Genomic DNA, 12,988 nt, shown 5'->3' with positions numbered 1-12,988 from the left:
AACAGTAGTGGAACACTATTCATCACTGATTCTGCAAGGCATTCAACCTACCTTTTTTATTATTGGGTAGATTTCTTTTATGTCGCCTGACGTATTCAAGAGAGAATTGCAGACTGGTGAATAACTGATTTTAATAGGTTGGCTAATTTGAAGCTCTCTGTTCTCAGAGACGGAAAAATCGGCTTCCAAGAAGTGTCACGGGTCCTTAAACCGAATTCGACCACCTATCACTCCCGTACTAAATTAATATCATCGTTGTTCATCTCGCAGTCAGATCCCCTCCCAGTCGCTTCAGATGCTGCAACATTGGATAGAAAGTACCTCTATTGTCTTCCGTTTCAGAAAGTGATAAGTAGGTGGGACATGTGAGATTGTCAACAGTAATTTGAGACCTGCATATTGGAAAGCTGTGTGTGTGTGTGTGTGTGTGTGTGTGTGTGTGTGTGTGTGTGTGTGTGTGTGTGCGTGCGTGTGTGTGTGTGTGTGTGTAAGAGAGAGAGAGAGAGAGAGAGAGAGAGAGAGAGAGAGAGAGAGAGAGAGAGAGAGATCAAACGAATGAACATGGCTTGTTGGAACACTTTTGCAGTTATTTACATTGAGGCGACAAATGTCATGCCATACCTCCTAATATCATGTCAGATCTCCTTTTGCCTGACATAGTGCAGCAATTCGCCCTGCAGAAATACTGAACATACAGCCTCTATAACTCCGAAAGTGTTGCCGATGCAGGATTGTTTGCACCAGCTGACCTCTCGATTATGACCTGTTGATGTTTCATGAAAAGCACGCGTGGTCCAGAGATAGCATTCTTGGTTAGTGAACAAAACGTCATTGGTCCTGAGCTTGAAACCTACTAACGCTTAAATTTTGATTAATAATCAGCATTGGCAGCCGAAGACTTCCAGCATAAGAGGTAAACCTCGTTCTGCCAACAGCCTTGTCAAAGAGGACGGACGAACAGACAGAGGATCAGGGCATTCTCTTATCCTTAGGGTGGGAAACTGGCCATAAAGGCGGAAGAATCAGCAATGACCAACGGCATGAGGATGCCGAAGGCCATGGAAACCACTACAAAAGACACGTAACGTGTATCCACTGGACATGTGGCCTGTAATTGAAGAGTGTCATGATGATCTCTTCATCGGCAAAAGATTTCGGAATAGTCTCCCATTGCGATCTGTGCGAGGGAACCGCCAAGGGGCAGGTGACTATGAGAAAAAGATTGAATATTCAACGAAAGGATAATGTTCTACCAGTCGGGCCAGTATGGAAGTGGAATGTCAGAGGCTTCAACGTGGTATGGATGCTAGAAAATCTGAGAAGGGAAATGCAAAGGCTTAATCAATATATATCAGGGGTCAGTGAAGTGAAATGGAAAGAAGACAAGGATTTCTGGTGAGATGAGTATAGAATAATATCAACGGCAGCAGAAAATGGTATAGGGTTGTAGAAAAAAACGGTTCAAGTGGCTGTGAGCACTATGGGACTTAACATCTGAGTTCATCAGTCCCCTAGAACTTAGAACTGCTTAAACCTAACTAACCTAAGGACATCACACACACCCACGCCCGAGGCAGGATTCGAACCTACGACCGTAGCAGTCGCGTGGTTCCGAACTGAAGAGCACAGCTACCGCGGCGGGCGGGTGTAGAACAATAGGAAGGTAGAGCAGATTGTGATTTACTGTGAACAGTTGTCGTCTGATAAGAATCGACAGGAAACCAACACAGATAACAATAGCACCGGTATCCATGCGACGTCGCATGATGAAGTTGAAGAGATAAAGAAAGTATGTGAGTATATTGTAATGGTAATACAGTGCGTAATAGGAGATGCAAATGTAATAGTCAAGGGGACTGGAATGCAGTTGTAGGGAAAGGAGTCGAAGAAAAGGTAACAGGAGGATACGGTCTTGGGACAAAGAATGAGAGAGGAGAAAGAGTAATTGAGTTCTGTAATAAATTTTAGATAGTAATAAGAGTATTCTATGATATTTTAAAATAATAGCAAGTGGCAGCAATAAAAGTGCAAGACCTTGAACGACTAATTGGTTGGTTGATTGATTTGAAGGAGGTGACCAGTCAACGAGGTCATCGGTCCCATCGGATTAGGGAAGAAAGGGGAAGGAAGTCGGCCGTGCCCTTTCAAAGGAATCGTCCTAACATTTGCCTGAAGAGATTTAGGGAAATCAAGGAAAACTTAAATCAGGATGGTCGGACGCGGGTTTGAGCCGTCGTCCTCCCGAATGCGAGTCCAGTGTGTTTACCACTGCGCCACCTCGCTCGGTAACGACAAATTATTATTGAGAAGTATGAAAGGTATGTTGCAGAGTATTGTCATTTTTGTTTAACATGTGTGGAGAAGTTGCAATAAAGGCATAGGCGTAATCGAAGGAGCAGAGCAGGGGTGGGGATGGGTGGGGAGGGGGGCGGGTGTCAGGAGAGAGTGCTTGCTCCCCTACCTTACAATCAGGGTACAGGGTTATTATTCACTACAGAATTATCGTTAGTGATTTTCCTTTATTTATAACCCCCTCCCCTCCCAGATCCCTTTAGGCCAAGTACAGATGATCGGTTGTATTCTGTTTGTTACGTTCTAGATAAGGGGGTTTATGTAGGATCCTTATCACTATCAGGAGTACACAATTTTATTCATTGCAGAGTTCTCATATTCTTCTGGTAGTCATTTCACGTGATTCCTCTAAATGTCTTGTTTAAGCAGTTTTGGCTTACGTGGCTTGCAGCGTGAGAAGACATGAATCTGACTTGCTCATTTAAATCAAAATTGACATAACTCCGTCGCCCCCCGCCCCCCTTCTCCAGAAAAATTTCTGCGGATCCTCGTGACTGAAGTTAGCGAAATAAATTTAACAGAGAGGAATAACAGCATAAGTGAATAGACGTCAATGTAAAAGTATTCTTACAGAACTTCCCATCTAATCAAATGTAAAGGAAATTTAGTTTTTCTTTTGTTTGGAATAATATACAGAATGCATGGCACTATATACTTATTGTTGAGGAGCACATCTAAGAATAAACTGATAAATATGAGTATAAAGATAATAGTACCTAACATCAAAACAAGAGAAGAGTACAAGCATTGCTTCTCCACAACACAGAGGTAACAGTTAATCCACACTGCCCTTTGTATACTTTCGCCAGGCGGTGCACACTGCCATCGAATCTGTGTTTCAGACTCGCTATTCAGAGCATAGTACAAATCGTCATAATTTTTCACTTATGTTTTCTTAAGTCTTCGGACGACTGCAATAAGCTCCAATAAAAGTGCATTAGCTTAAGAAGAACAAATGCGAGGGTAACGTGAAGAGTTCTTGAGGGTGAATTTGTTTGTTAAAAATTATAATAGTTCTGAAGCTGAAGTGGTATAACCTCGTATAAAGTTCTTGTGCTGTTCTAGGTGTAATACATCTGATCTGCACCGTCTGCAGGAGATGACAGCTGGGATCGACATATGTCTTTGATACACAAGCGGTGTGACTGGCTATAAATGGAGTGCCGTCACTTGCATGCACAAGCAGTGAATCAGCAGTGAAAGAAAGACGGTTCCTTTGTTCTTCGGGCTGGAATTATGGAGTGGAGGAAGAATAGAGACTGCCCCAAGCACCGTTTTCCCCTCTTTGACATTAACTGTTTGATGTTTGCTTTTGAAGAACGCTCCGTTCTAACAGTTGTCCCCAGCTTTCATTAAGGTTGTAGCCATTGACCCTAATGAACGCACTGGTGCAGTTGCAAATATTTAACGTTTCGTTTAATGTAGACTCCTAGTGCTGCGGAGCGTGGAATAGGGTTTAGATAGCTTCAAAGCGAAACCCATGTCCTTTCATAACAGTATGAAACCTTTGTGACAGTAGATCACCTTTCATTAAACACAGCATTTCTTTAGTTTTTCGTGATGGACTAAACACTGTCCTAATGCCATATTTGCCATGATACACTTCGCAAGGGGTAAATACGTAACTAGCGATACTACGAAACTTTTAAGGACTAGTCTAATGAAAAACTATGTGAGAATTGTCTCGAGTTCAGCACACTGCACCCACCATAATGCAGGACTTCGTGAGAAAATGAAGACTAACGTACTTAGTGTAAGAATCTTCACCCATTTCACTACATTGTGTCGCACTCCTACTTATTTCCACACCCCATGAAATTTGTTCCTGTTTTATATCATTTTCAGTCCGACCAAGAAGTTGTAACTAGAAATGAATGATTCGGAGCCCATTCAGAATAGCAATTCAGGGAGGGAATTTACGCCCTACGCACACATTGGACTAAGATTAAATGCATTGGCTTTTAAATTTTTTATATTTCCTGCTATTCATTTTTGACATTAGGTGCTGGACTTACATCTCACTCCCAGTTGCAAAATGGGGTCTAAATATCAACTGATTGATGTTTAAACAATTTTGAACGATCGAGAAAAACTGATATTCGCATTTTTCTCTGTCAGCATTCAATAATGCAGATTTTGCATAAAGCTATGTCGTATTTATTTCTTAATGTAAAATGAACATGCTTCCTTTTACACGTCTGTGTCAACAACTACTTCATAGGCCATTAACTGTTCACCTACTGTGAAATTGAGGGACATACTTCACGTGGATTAACTTCACATTTTAGTTAGGCAATGGAAGCTTGATGTGTTGAAAAGAATGAAAAATCGTAATTTATGTACCATCAGTACCTTTAGATAAATTTTTGTCAGAGTTATGTTGCCATAAAAGAAAGAATTTTGTAATGAAAATATATCAGATTATAAATTAGAACGAAACGCACACAACATGACTTCTTTAAATAGCTCTATAAACAGTAATATTTAGCAGATTAAATTGACGACGTAGATTTATGGACGACACATTTGCAAATATAAAAAAAAATGCTTTGCCCCAAGGAGAGAAGTTTAAAGTTTTCCTCGTATTCCTCAGTAAGTCAAAATAGCCTACATTTCATGACTGTAGGTAGCCAATTTTTAGAAAAATGTGTGGACTCGTTAGAAGTGTGTAGTTCTTACACAGTGTGAAACATTTCAGCATTCTGTAAAACGACAGCCCTATTGCGGGAAGTGACTACTTTTAACTGCCAATTTATACTGATAAACAAACAGTGTGAGAGTAAGCCAGTGATTATGCAGTTTCAATAAGAAGGATATTTTTTTTGTTATTGGAGATTTAGTATTTACGTGATAATTATTTGCTGCTACGTGTTGACTTTCTCTAAAGGTGTACAACTAAAATTTAATCATTGTCAATATTTGAGACACGCACGAGGAAAGAGGGAAATCAAATAAAACATAGTCAAATATACTGGAAAATAAATATAATTATCAGTATCACAAGCAAGCCACTATTCATTTTCAGTATCTCGTGACGAGGACATATTAAAAGTGACATTTACATTACAGCTGCAAATGATACAGTTCTTTAAACAGGTACTGGTATTGCTTCACATTGACAGAAGCGAAACAATGATGTGCGACTTAAAGTTAGGCACTGTTAAGCTAGTAATTGCAAACTAGAAGTAACAAATTCCGTCAACGTGGATTATATTTGGAATTGAATACAAAAATTCTTACTAATATAAATAATAACTCATTACATTCATGCACTTAACAAAAATAGTTATGCTTCTACAAACAGAATGTACAATTGTATTCGGCCAATGTTAGTTGCACAATTTGTTGAATAATCGTTCAATACAACTGCAGTTATATTTTCATTGCTTTTTTATAACAACGTCAAATGAGTTGTCATAGACACTTCAGACAACTTCATATGAAAGCTAATCACCCACACTGTAAGAAAAAAATTCGAAGACACTACTATTTATCCCCATTTGTGGCATAATAGCTTTTACAGAGAATGAAAAAAATGAGTGCTACACATGAATCAGTGGGTACAGATGTTTTCTGACAACTGCAAATTACATCTGATCTGTTTAGCAAGTGTATATATTTTTCTCACAACAGCACATCATCCAGTCATCGTCACCTTTGTATTTTTTGTACGCTTTGGAAACTGCTAAATATTTGTATGTTGATGTGTTGCGTGTCGAGAGTCATTGTTGGACCCGGAATGTAGCAACATAAATACAGCGAGAAAACACACATACACACACACTTCTCAAACACACGACATAAACACACTAAAAGAACTCTGATATAGGAACTTGATTCGCAAAGTCCGTATCCACCACTTCTGTCCTTCGCAGTTCATGCATACAGTTCAACAGCTACAGTCCGGTTGAACTTGTCACTGATATTCTCCTCGACGCCGTAGATTGTCACACGTTTAATGATCAGCAGGCGTACAAGCCGACACCACATCGAGAACATCTCTCGCGCAGACGCTACAGCAGTGGATCCAGTTTTCAGTCCACGGGTTTCCAACTGCAGTTACATCAGTCTATACTGTGTTGATTATGTCAACAATACTAGCGTAGCAACCAGTTGCTAGGCCGAAGAGTGAAAAGGTGGCGATGAAGATGTCTTTCCACATTCTCCAGCGCTTCCAGCCGAGGCCCTCGTCCCAGAAGACGACGATCTCCAGGATGGGTGGGCAGAAGAGTCCCAGCACGGACAGGAAGACAGCTCCCACCAGCGACACGATGGGCTGCAGCTTCGGGATGGCTACCGCTATTGACACTGAAACAGAAAAGAAAAAAAAACTGTAGTTTATTGCATTGGCTCTCGGCAATGTGATTTCTGGTGTCAAGCGGACTTGGCACAATTCGTTATGGAAACACAGTGTTGTCTATACAGGTTGAGCCATAGCGCCACCGATAAACTTTCAGAGGTGGTTGTATGGACCAAAACTAGAAAAAAATCCCGTAAGCATGGGCTCTAAATTGCATACCTGAAGAGATCTGAGAATTTTCCCAGTAAAAGTAATGTATTTCACAGTATCGTTGATGAAAACATGCTCATAGCTTTTAAGGTGTGCATATTAGAGCACATGTTTCCTGACAATTTTTTCCTCGTCTTGGTCCATACTAGCGCTTTTTAGATATGGAAAGCAAAGAGCTGTCAGTAGAAATGTGTCCAACAATAGCGAAGTGGAACAAGTGCTCATAGCTCTTAAGGTATTCACTTTGGAGCTCATGTTTACTGAACATTTTTTCTTGTTTTGGTCCTGTGTACGTTTGCCGGGAGTTCTGGCTTACTCTATACACGGAAACGACTACTTACTACTGGCACGGTAGTGTCTTTGAGTGACTTTTGGAGGACACAGAATGGCTTCGATCGAATTTATGTTTGGTGTGAGGAATAGCATCTTCCTCCACCTGTGGGAAAATGTAATGAGGGTGAGTTGGAAAAAATCATCCTTTAATATTTGTGTACAGTATTAGTGGCGTTCTGCTGGACACAGTCACTTCGATTTTAAACCTAGGTATAACACTGAAAAGCAACAGGAAGTGGAACGAGCACCTAATGCCGGTTGTAGGGAATGCGAATGGGCGATTTCGCTTTATTGGGAGAATTCCAGGTACGTGAAAATGTCTATCTATAAATGAGACAGCGTACAGAACACTTGTAATACCTATTCTTGTGTACTAATCGAGACTTTGGCTTCTCCACCAGGACGGATTAAAGGAAGACACCGAAGTAATTCGGTTTAGTTCTACCACATTTGTTAGCGGTTAGTTTCATCAACACGCGAGTATCGCGCATATGCGCCGTGAACCGATGGGAATTGGAAGAACTGCATGTTTGCCGTCAGCAATAGAAAATTATTCTTTGATTTCTACTCTTTACTGTCATAGCGATCTTCTTCAAAGGAAGAAAGAAAAACTGTTCATTATATGGATGTGCAGATCTGCAGATCCACTTTCCATTGGTTACTCGCGTTACCACCTTAATGATCGTTCTTTTTAATCATAGAGAAGTCAGTTTTGTGTGGTTTTCACGTTATTATCTAAACATTTTATGACTGATGGTTTTAAAATTATCCAGTGGAAAGTGGAATTATATATCCGTCAGATATACATCTTTTTTCCTCCTGTGAAGCTGGTCATTACGACGGATAACAGTAAAAAATACACAATAAACCTGTGCATCTGATGGCCACCATGCAATTCGTCAAATTCCCGACAGCTGTGTCAAGTTATCTCATTAAACTGACAGCTACATGGCAATCACTTGAGGGAGGATGGCGCTCATTTCACAAAACACTGCTGAGAAAGTTTAGCGAACCAGCATTTGTGACAGGCTGCAGAATAATCCTACTGTCCCCAACAAACGTCTCACATGCGTAGTGCAGACCCTACCTGAAGACATCAGGGCTTGTACAGAAGTAAGTCAGTTGCTTTCCGTCGCACCATTTGCTAATGGCAGGGAGGGGAATAACAGGGAAAGAGAGTACTCTCACTCATGTACCGTATGATGGCTTTCGGAGTGTGTGTGTAAAATGGGAAGTAGGAACGGTATCATTACTGGCTTTGAATTTTTTTAAATCATCAGACGTTTTGAAATAGTTACGTAGTAAGAAGTCAACAAACGAGTAAAGAAGTGTTTTATTGTATCTGACTAAAGTAAACGTAAGAGGAAGACGAGGGCATTACAGGTGTACATTGACTGCCAATAGTTTGTTGCTAAATCTGTCTTTTTCTTACTCGTTAGAATAACGACTTACGAGAAGTATTAACAAGAGCATAATGCGAGTGACTAGCAATTTTCCTTACCTGAAGCGAGGACGACGAAGGTGCGAAAGACGTACTGGACGACTTCGGCCCTCTTAGGAGAGACCTTCTCCAGGATCATGGAGAGGGCGATGTTGTTGGGCACCATCACCGCCAGCCCGAACGTCACGAGCGTAGCCAGCGCGATCAACACGTTCACCGCCTGCGCCAGGCTGCGGCCACAAGAGAGCGAAACACGTCAGCACAGTACAGGTAGACTCACAAGTCTCGAAGAAAAAGTAGAAACGGAGCCGAGGTGTGAGTTCCTGAGCTGCTTTATCTCTACTGCAGTGTGTAAGTAACAGGTAACGCCTGTCTTGCATTCAATCAGACGCTACTGTGAGTCTACCAGACAGTCGCATCTGTCTTGCAATCCTTAAATTAAGAACGATCAGCGATCGCGTCGTTGCCCAAGAATACCAGCTGCTTTATTTGTGAGCAAACCTTTATTTGTAATTATTATGAATGCTCTGAATGTGACTGAATGTTTATAAAATTTCTTCATCAAAAAAATGTTGTAATTGGTTAGTTCAGTATGGGAAGTGATCAATTTAATCAGATCATCTCTGCAGAGGTTAATAACGATATAATTTTGGTGGGAACGGCCGTCAGCCAAAGAAAAAGCAGTGGCGGAACACTGCGGGAGTCGACTGGAAACTGGGACTTTCCGAGTGAAGAGACGAAGGGAGCGGTCTGATACTTTGTGTCGTAGCTGGAGGAAGGCAGACCTGCCTGTGGTAATGTGCGTGGTTTAGTCGTATAGGTGATTGGCTCGGGACGGTGAATGCCCCCTATAATACTCCAACTTTTGAAGGGATTCTAACTTACGAGAGATCCGAATATACCACAGAGTAGGATTCAATTTTTTTCCGCTTGTATTACGTTACTGAGGATAGGCAGAATATTACTTACTGTTCTTCGTGTCCCGTGTGATAATTTACAAATCATCGTGTTCAACTCTGAACTATTTGAGCTAGTCAGTCATTCACGTATTGTGAGCATGAAATGGATTTATTTTTCGCGACTCTTTGATGACTTTTTAGTTTGAAAATTTTTTTACCGTTATCGAAAAGTTCTAGACGTAACTTTATTGCATTTCATAAATATATTTTCTGTCTATCTTCCCGTTTATTTCAGATGTCTTTTCTTGAATAAATATTGTTCCACATAATTCCCTGTCGTCTAAACCAAATACGGATGCTGGAATAGAACCCTTCTCATTAGATTATTGCCGCGCGGGATTAGCCGAGCGGTCTGAAGCGCTGCAGTCATAGACTGTGCAGCTGGTCCCGGCGGAGATTCGAGTCCTCCCTTGGGCATGGGTGTGTGTTTGTCCTTAGGGTAATTTAGGTTAAGTAGTGTGTAAGCTTAGGGACTGATGACCTTAGCAGTTAAGTCCCATAAGATTTCACACACATTTGAACATTCGAACACTAGATGATTCACTTAACTTTTATTTCGTATTTCTTTATATTTCATTAACCCAGATTTTAGCCAATGGATGGATTGTTTGTCTGCAGGATCACAGATACAGTTTATTATTTGCAGCGAGTTGGATGTGGCTCTACACTTTGACTACATCGAGCTATTCTTTTTAAATAGAACAGCGCGTAGCCCGACAATCAAAGGTACGAACAATACGAGGGAAAATCGCTACTGGTTTACTCGTCTGGACTGCTATTTGGAAGAGCAACTACTCAGCATCAACTGTTAGGTAACTTCGCAGTGAAGAACTGGCGATAGTCTCATTTACGTCGTATTTTACAACCGAGAAATAAAAGGAAGTCTATTAACTCTTCGCGTACAGTTTACGAGCACACCTTTGTAGTGTGGTGTGCATGATGCATGTCTGCTTTAGGCCACTGCTCGTTTTTGTTGCAACCATTTTTGTCGATGAAAATATAATTTTGCAACTCTATATCATTTGCCCACCCCTTTCGCTGAGTGTTTAGCGCGTCTGACTGCCGTACGGGGGGCCCGGATTCGATTCCCAATAGGGCAGGAGATTTTCTTTCTGTGGGACTGGTGTTGTCTTCATTACCATTTCATTTATAATGAACACGCAAGTCGCACAATGTGGCGTCAACGGAAAAGACTTGCATCTCGCCGGCCAAACGCCGCCAGGTGGAAACTTCCGACCATCAATGCCATAGCATCGGTTCAAATGATTCAAATGGCTCTGAGCACTATGGGACTTGACATCTGAGGTCATCAGTCTCCAAGAACTTAGAACTACTTAAACGTAACTAAACTAAGGACATCACACACATCCATGCCCTAGGCAGGATTCGAACCTGCGGCCGTAGCGGTCGCGCAGCTCCAGACTGAAGCGTCTAGAACCGCTCGGCCACTCCGACCGGTGCCATAGCATCGTTACAATTTGTATTGTTCAATGGTAATGACTTTTTCCACATTGTAATACCGAATCCGCTAGATGTACTGACTTTGGTAAGACTTTTTTGTTATTCTTGTAGTGCAATTCTGTATCGTAAGAACTGTGAAATTTGAATACAAGTAGCATGGATGTCCTTGTGTTGTTCATAATATCATATACGTTTAAGCCTGTCAGTTCGTGTATGTATGAGCTCAGTTGAATATGCTACTAAAAAAAAAAGAAAAAAGAAAAAAAAGTGGACTTGGCTAGCACTTTGATGGGTCATCGTCCCGTCTACCGCGTGAGGTCAGTTAAGGAGGTACCTAACTGAGAAGGCCACCAGGCACGAAAACTGACAACAGCTGGGAGAGCGGTATGCTGACCACATACCCCTCCGTGTGCGCTTCCAGTAACGCCTAAAGGCTGAGGATGACACGGCGAGCGGTCCGTACCGTTGGGCCTTAAGGCCGATGTTTGTTTTTGAGACGTTTGAATAACATCCTATCGTAATCGCCGGTCTTCTATAATTAATCGCCAGAGATGAAATGTTTACATTTAACAAGGTAGTGCAGTAGCTTGATCCGTCGGAAACGCCATTCCTACATGCACCATCAGTGGGTAGAATGGCGTTATAGGAAGCCGACGTCCCTGCATACGGAGCCATTTGAAGCATTTTTCAAACACAAAAAGTGTTGGGCAAATTTCTATTCACGCGCAAATCTTACCTGAATGTGTTTTCATGTGTTTCAAAAGACTGTTTTCAAAGACCATTCATCCACCAACACTTCCAGTTACTCAGTATATTCTAGCAAAGAAACTGAATTCCTATCACTACATCACAATGTTGCGCAAGAAAGTTTTTTTTTTTTTCCTTAGACTCATGGGTATTAAAATCCATGGAGAAGAAATAAAAAATTTGAGGTTCGCCGATGACATTGTAATTCTGTCAGAGACAGCAAAGGACTTGGAAGAGCAGCTGAACGGAATGGACAGTGTCATGAAATGAGGATATAAGATTAACATCAACAAAAGCAAAACGAGGATAATGGAACGTAGTCGAATTAAGTCGGGTGATGCTGAGGGAATTACATTAGGAAATGAGACACTTAAAGTAGTAAATGAGTTTTGTTATTTGGGGAGCAAAATAACTGATGATGGTCGAAGTAGAGAGGATATAAAATGCAGACTGGCAATGGCATGGAAAGCGTTTCTGAAGAAAAGAAATTTGTTAACATCGAGTATAGATTTAAGTGTCAGGAAGTCTTTTCTGAAAGTATTTGTATGGAGTGTAGCCATGTATGAAAGTGAAACATGGACGATTAATAGTTTGGACAAGAAGAGAATAGAAGCTTTCGAAATGTGGTGCTACAGAAGAATGCTTAAGATTAGATGGGTAGATCACATAACTAATGAGGAAGTATTGAATAGGATTGGGGAGAAGTTTGTGGCACAACTTGACCAGAAGAAGGGATCGGTTGGTAGGACATGTTCTAAGGCATCAAGAGATCACCAATTTAGTATTGGAGGGCAGCGTGGAGGGTTAAAATCGTAGAGGGAGGCCAAGAGATGAATACACTACGCAGATTCAGAAGGATGTAGGCTGCAGTAGGTACTGGGAGATGAAGAAGCTTGCACAGGATAGAGTAGCATGGAGAGCTGCATCAAACCAGTCTCAGGGCCGAAGACAACAACAACAGTCTCATGGGGCTGTCTGAGTGCTTGTCTTTGACGGGAAGATGATTATCAGTTCTTACTAGACAATCGCTTTGATTAAAAGCACTGGTATAAACTTTTCTGATTCCAAAAGTGTTAAAACGCAAACAGTAGTAACAGAAACTAAATTCGATCACAGTGTTCGCCGATTGTCTGTATCTTCACACAAACTAATATAACCGAACGATTACTGTGAACTCAACCTTCG

General features: G+C 41.3%; 1 protein-coding gene across 2 annotated transcripts in view; it reads right to left on the bottom strand.

Annotated features, from left to right (window-relative positions):
- Window positions 1-5,321: 5,321 nt before the first annotated feature.
- Window positions 5,322-12,988, bottom strand: part of LOC126354788 (proton-coupled amino acid transporter-like protein pathetic) — a 79,659-nt gene continuing 71,992 nt past the window's right edge. For both annotated transcript variants that reach the window (XM_050004696.1, XM_050004698.1), the window contains exons 9-10: window positions 8,697-8,866; window positions 5,322-6,660 (exon numbers count right to left, since the gene is read on the bottom strand). In XM_050004696.1, coding sequence (XP_049860653.1) covers window positions 6,422-6,660; window positions 8,697-8,866 — 409 coding nt within the window. In that variant the 3' untranslated portion in view covers window positions 5,322-6,421. The remainder of the gene's footprint in view (window positions 6,661-8,696; window positions 8,867-12,988) is intronic.

The sequence above is a fragment of the Schistocerca gregaria genome, chromosome 3 (assembly GCF_023897955.1).
Source record: "Schistocerca gregaria isolate iqSchGreg1 chromosome 3, iqSchGreg1.2, whole genome shotgun sequence".
Lineage (NCBI taxonomy): Eukaryota > Metazoa > Arthropoda > Insecta > Orthoptera > Acrididae > Schistocerca > Schistocerca gregaria.
Note: the sequence above shows the minus strand (reverse complement) of the source record. Positions and strands in the feature narration are given on the sequence as shown.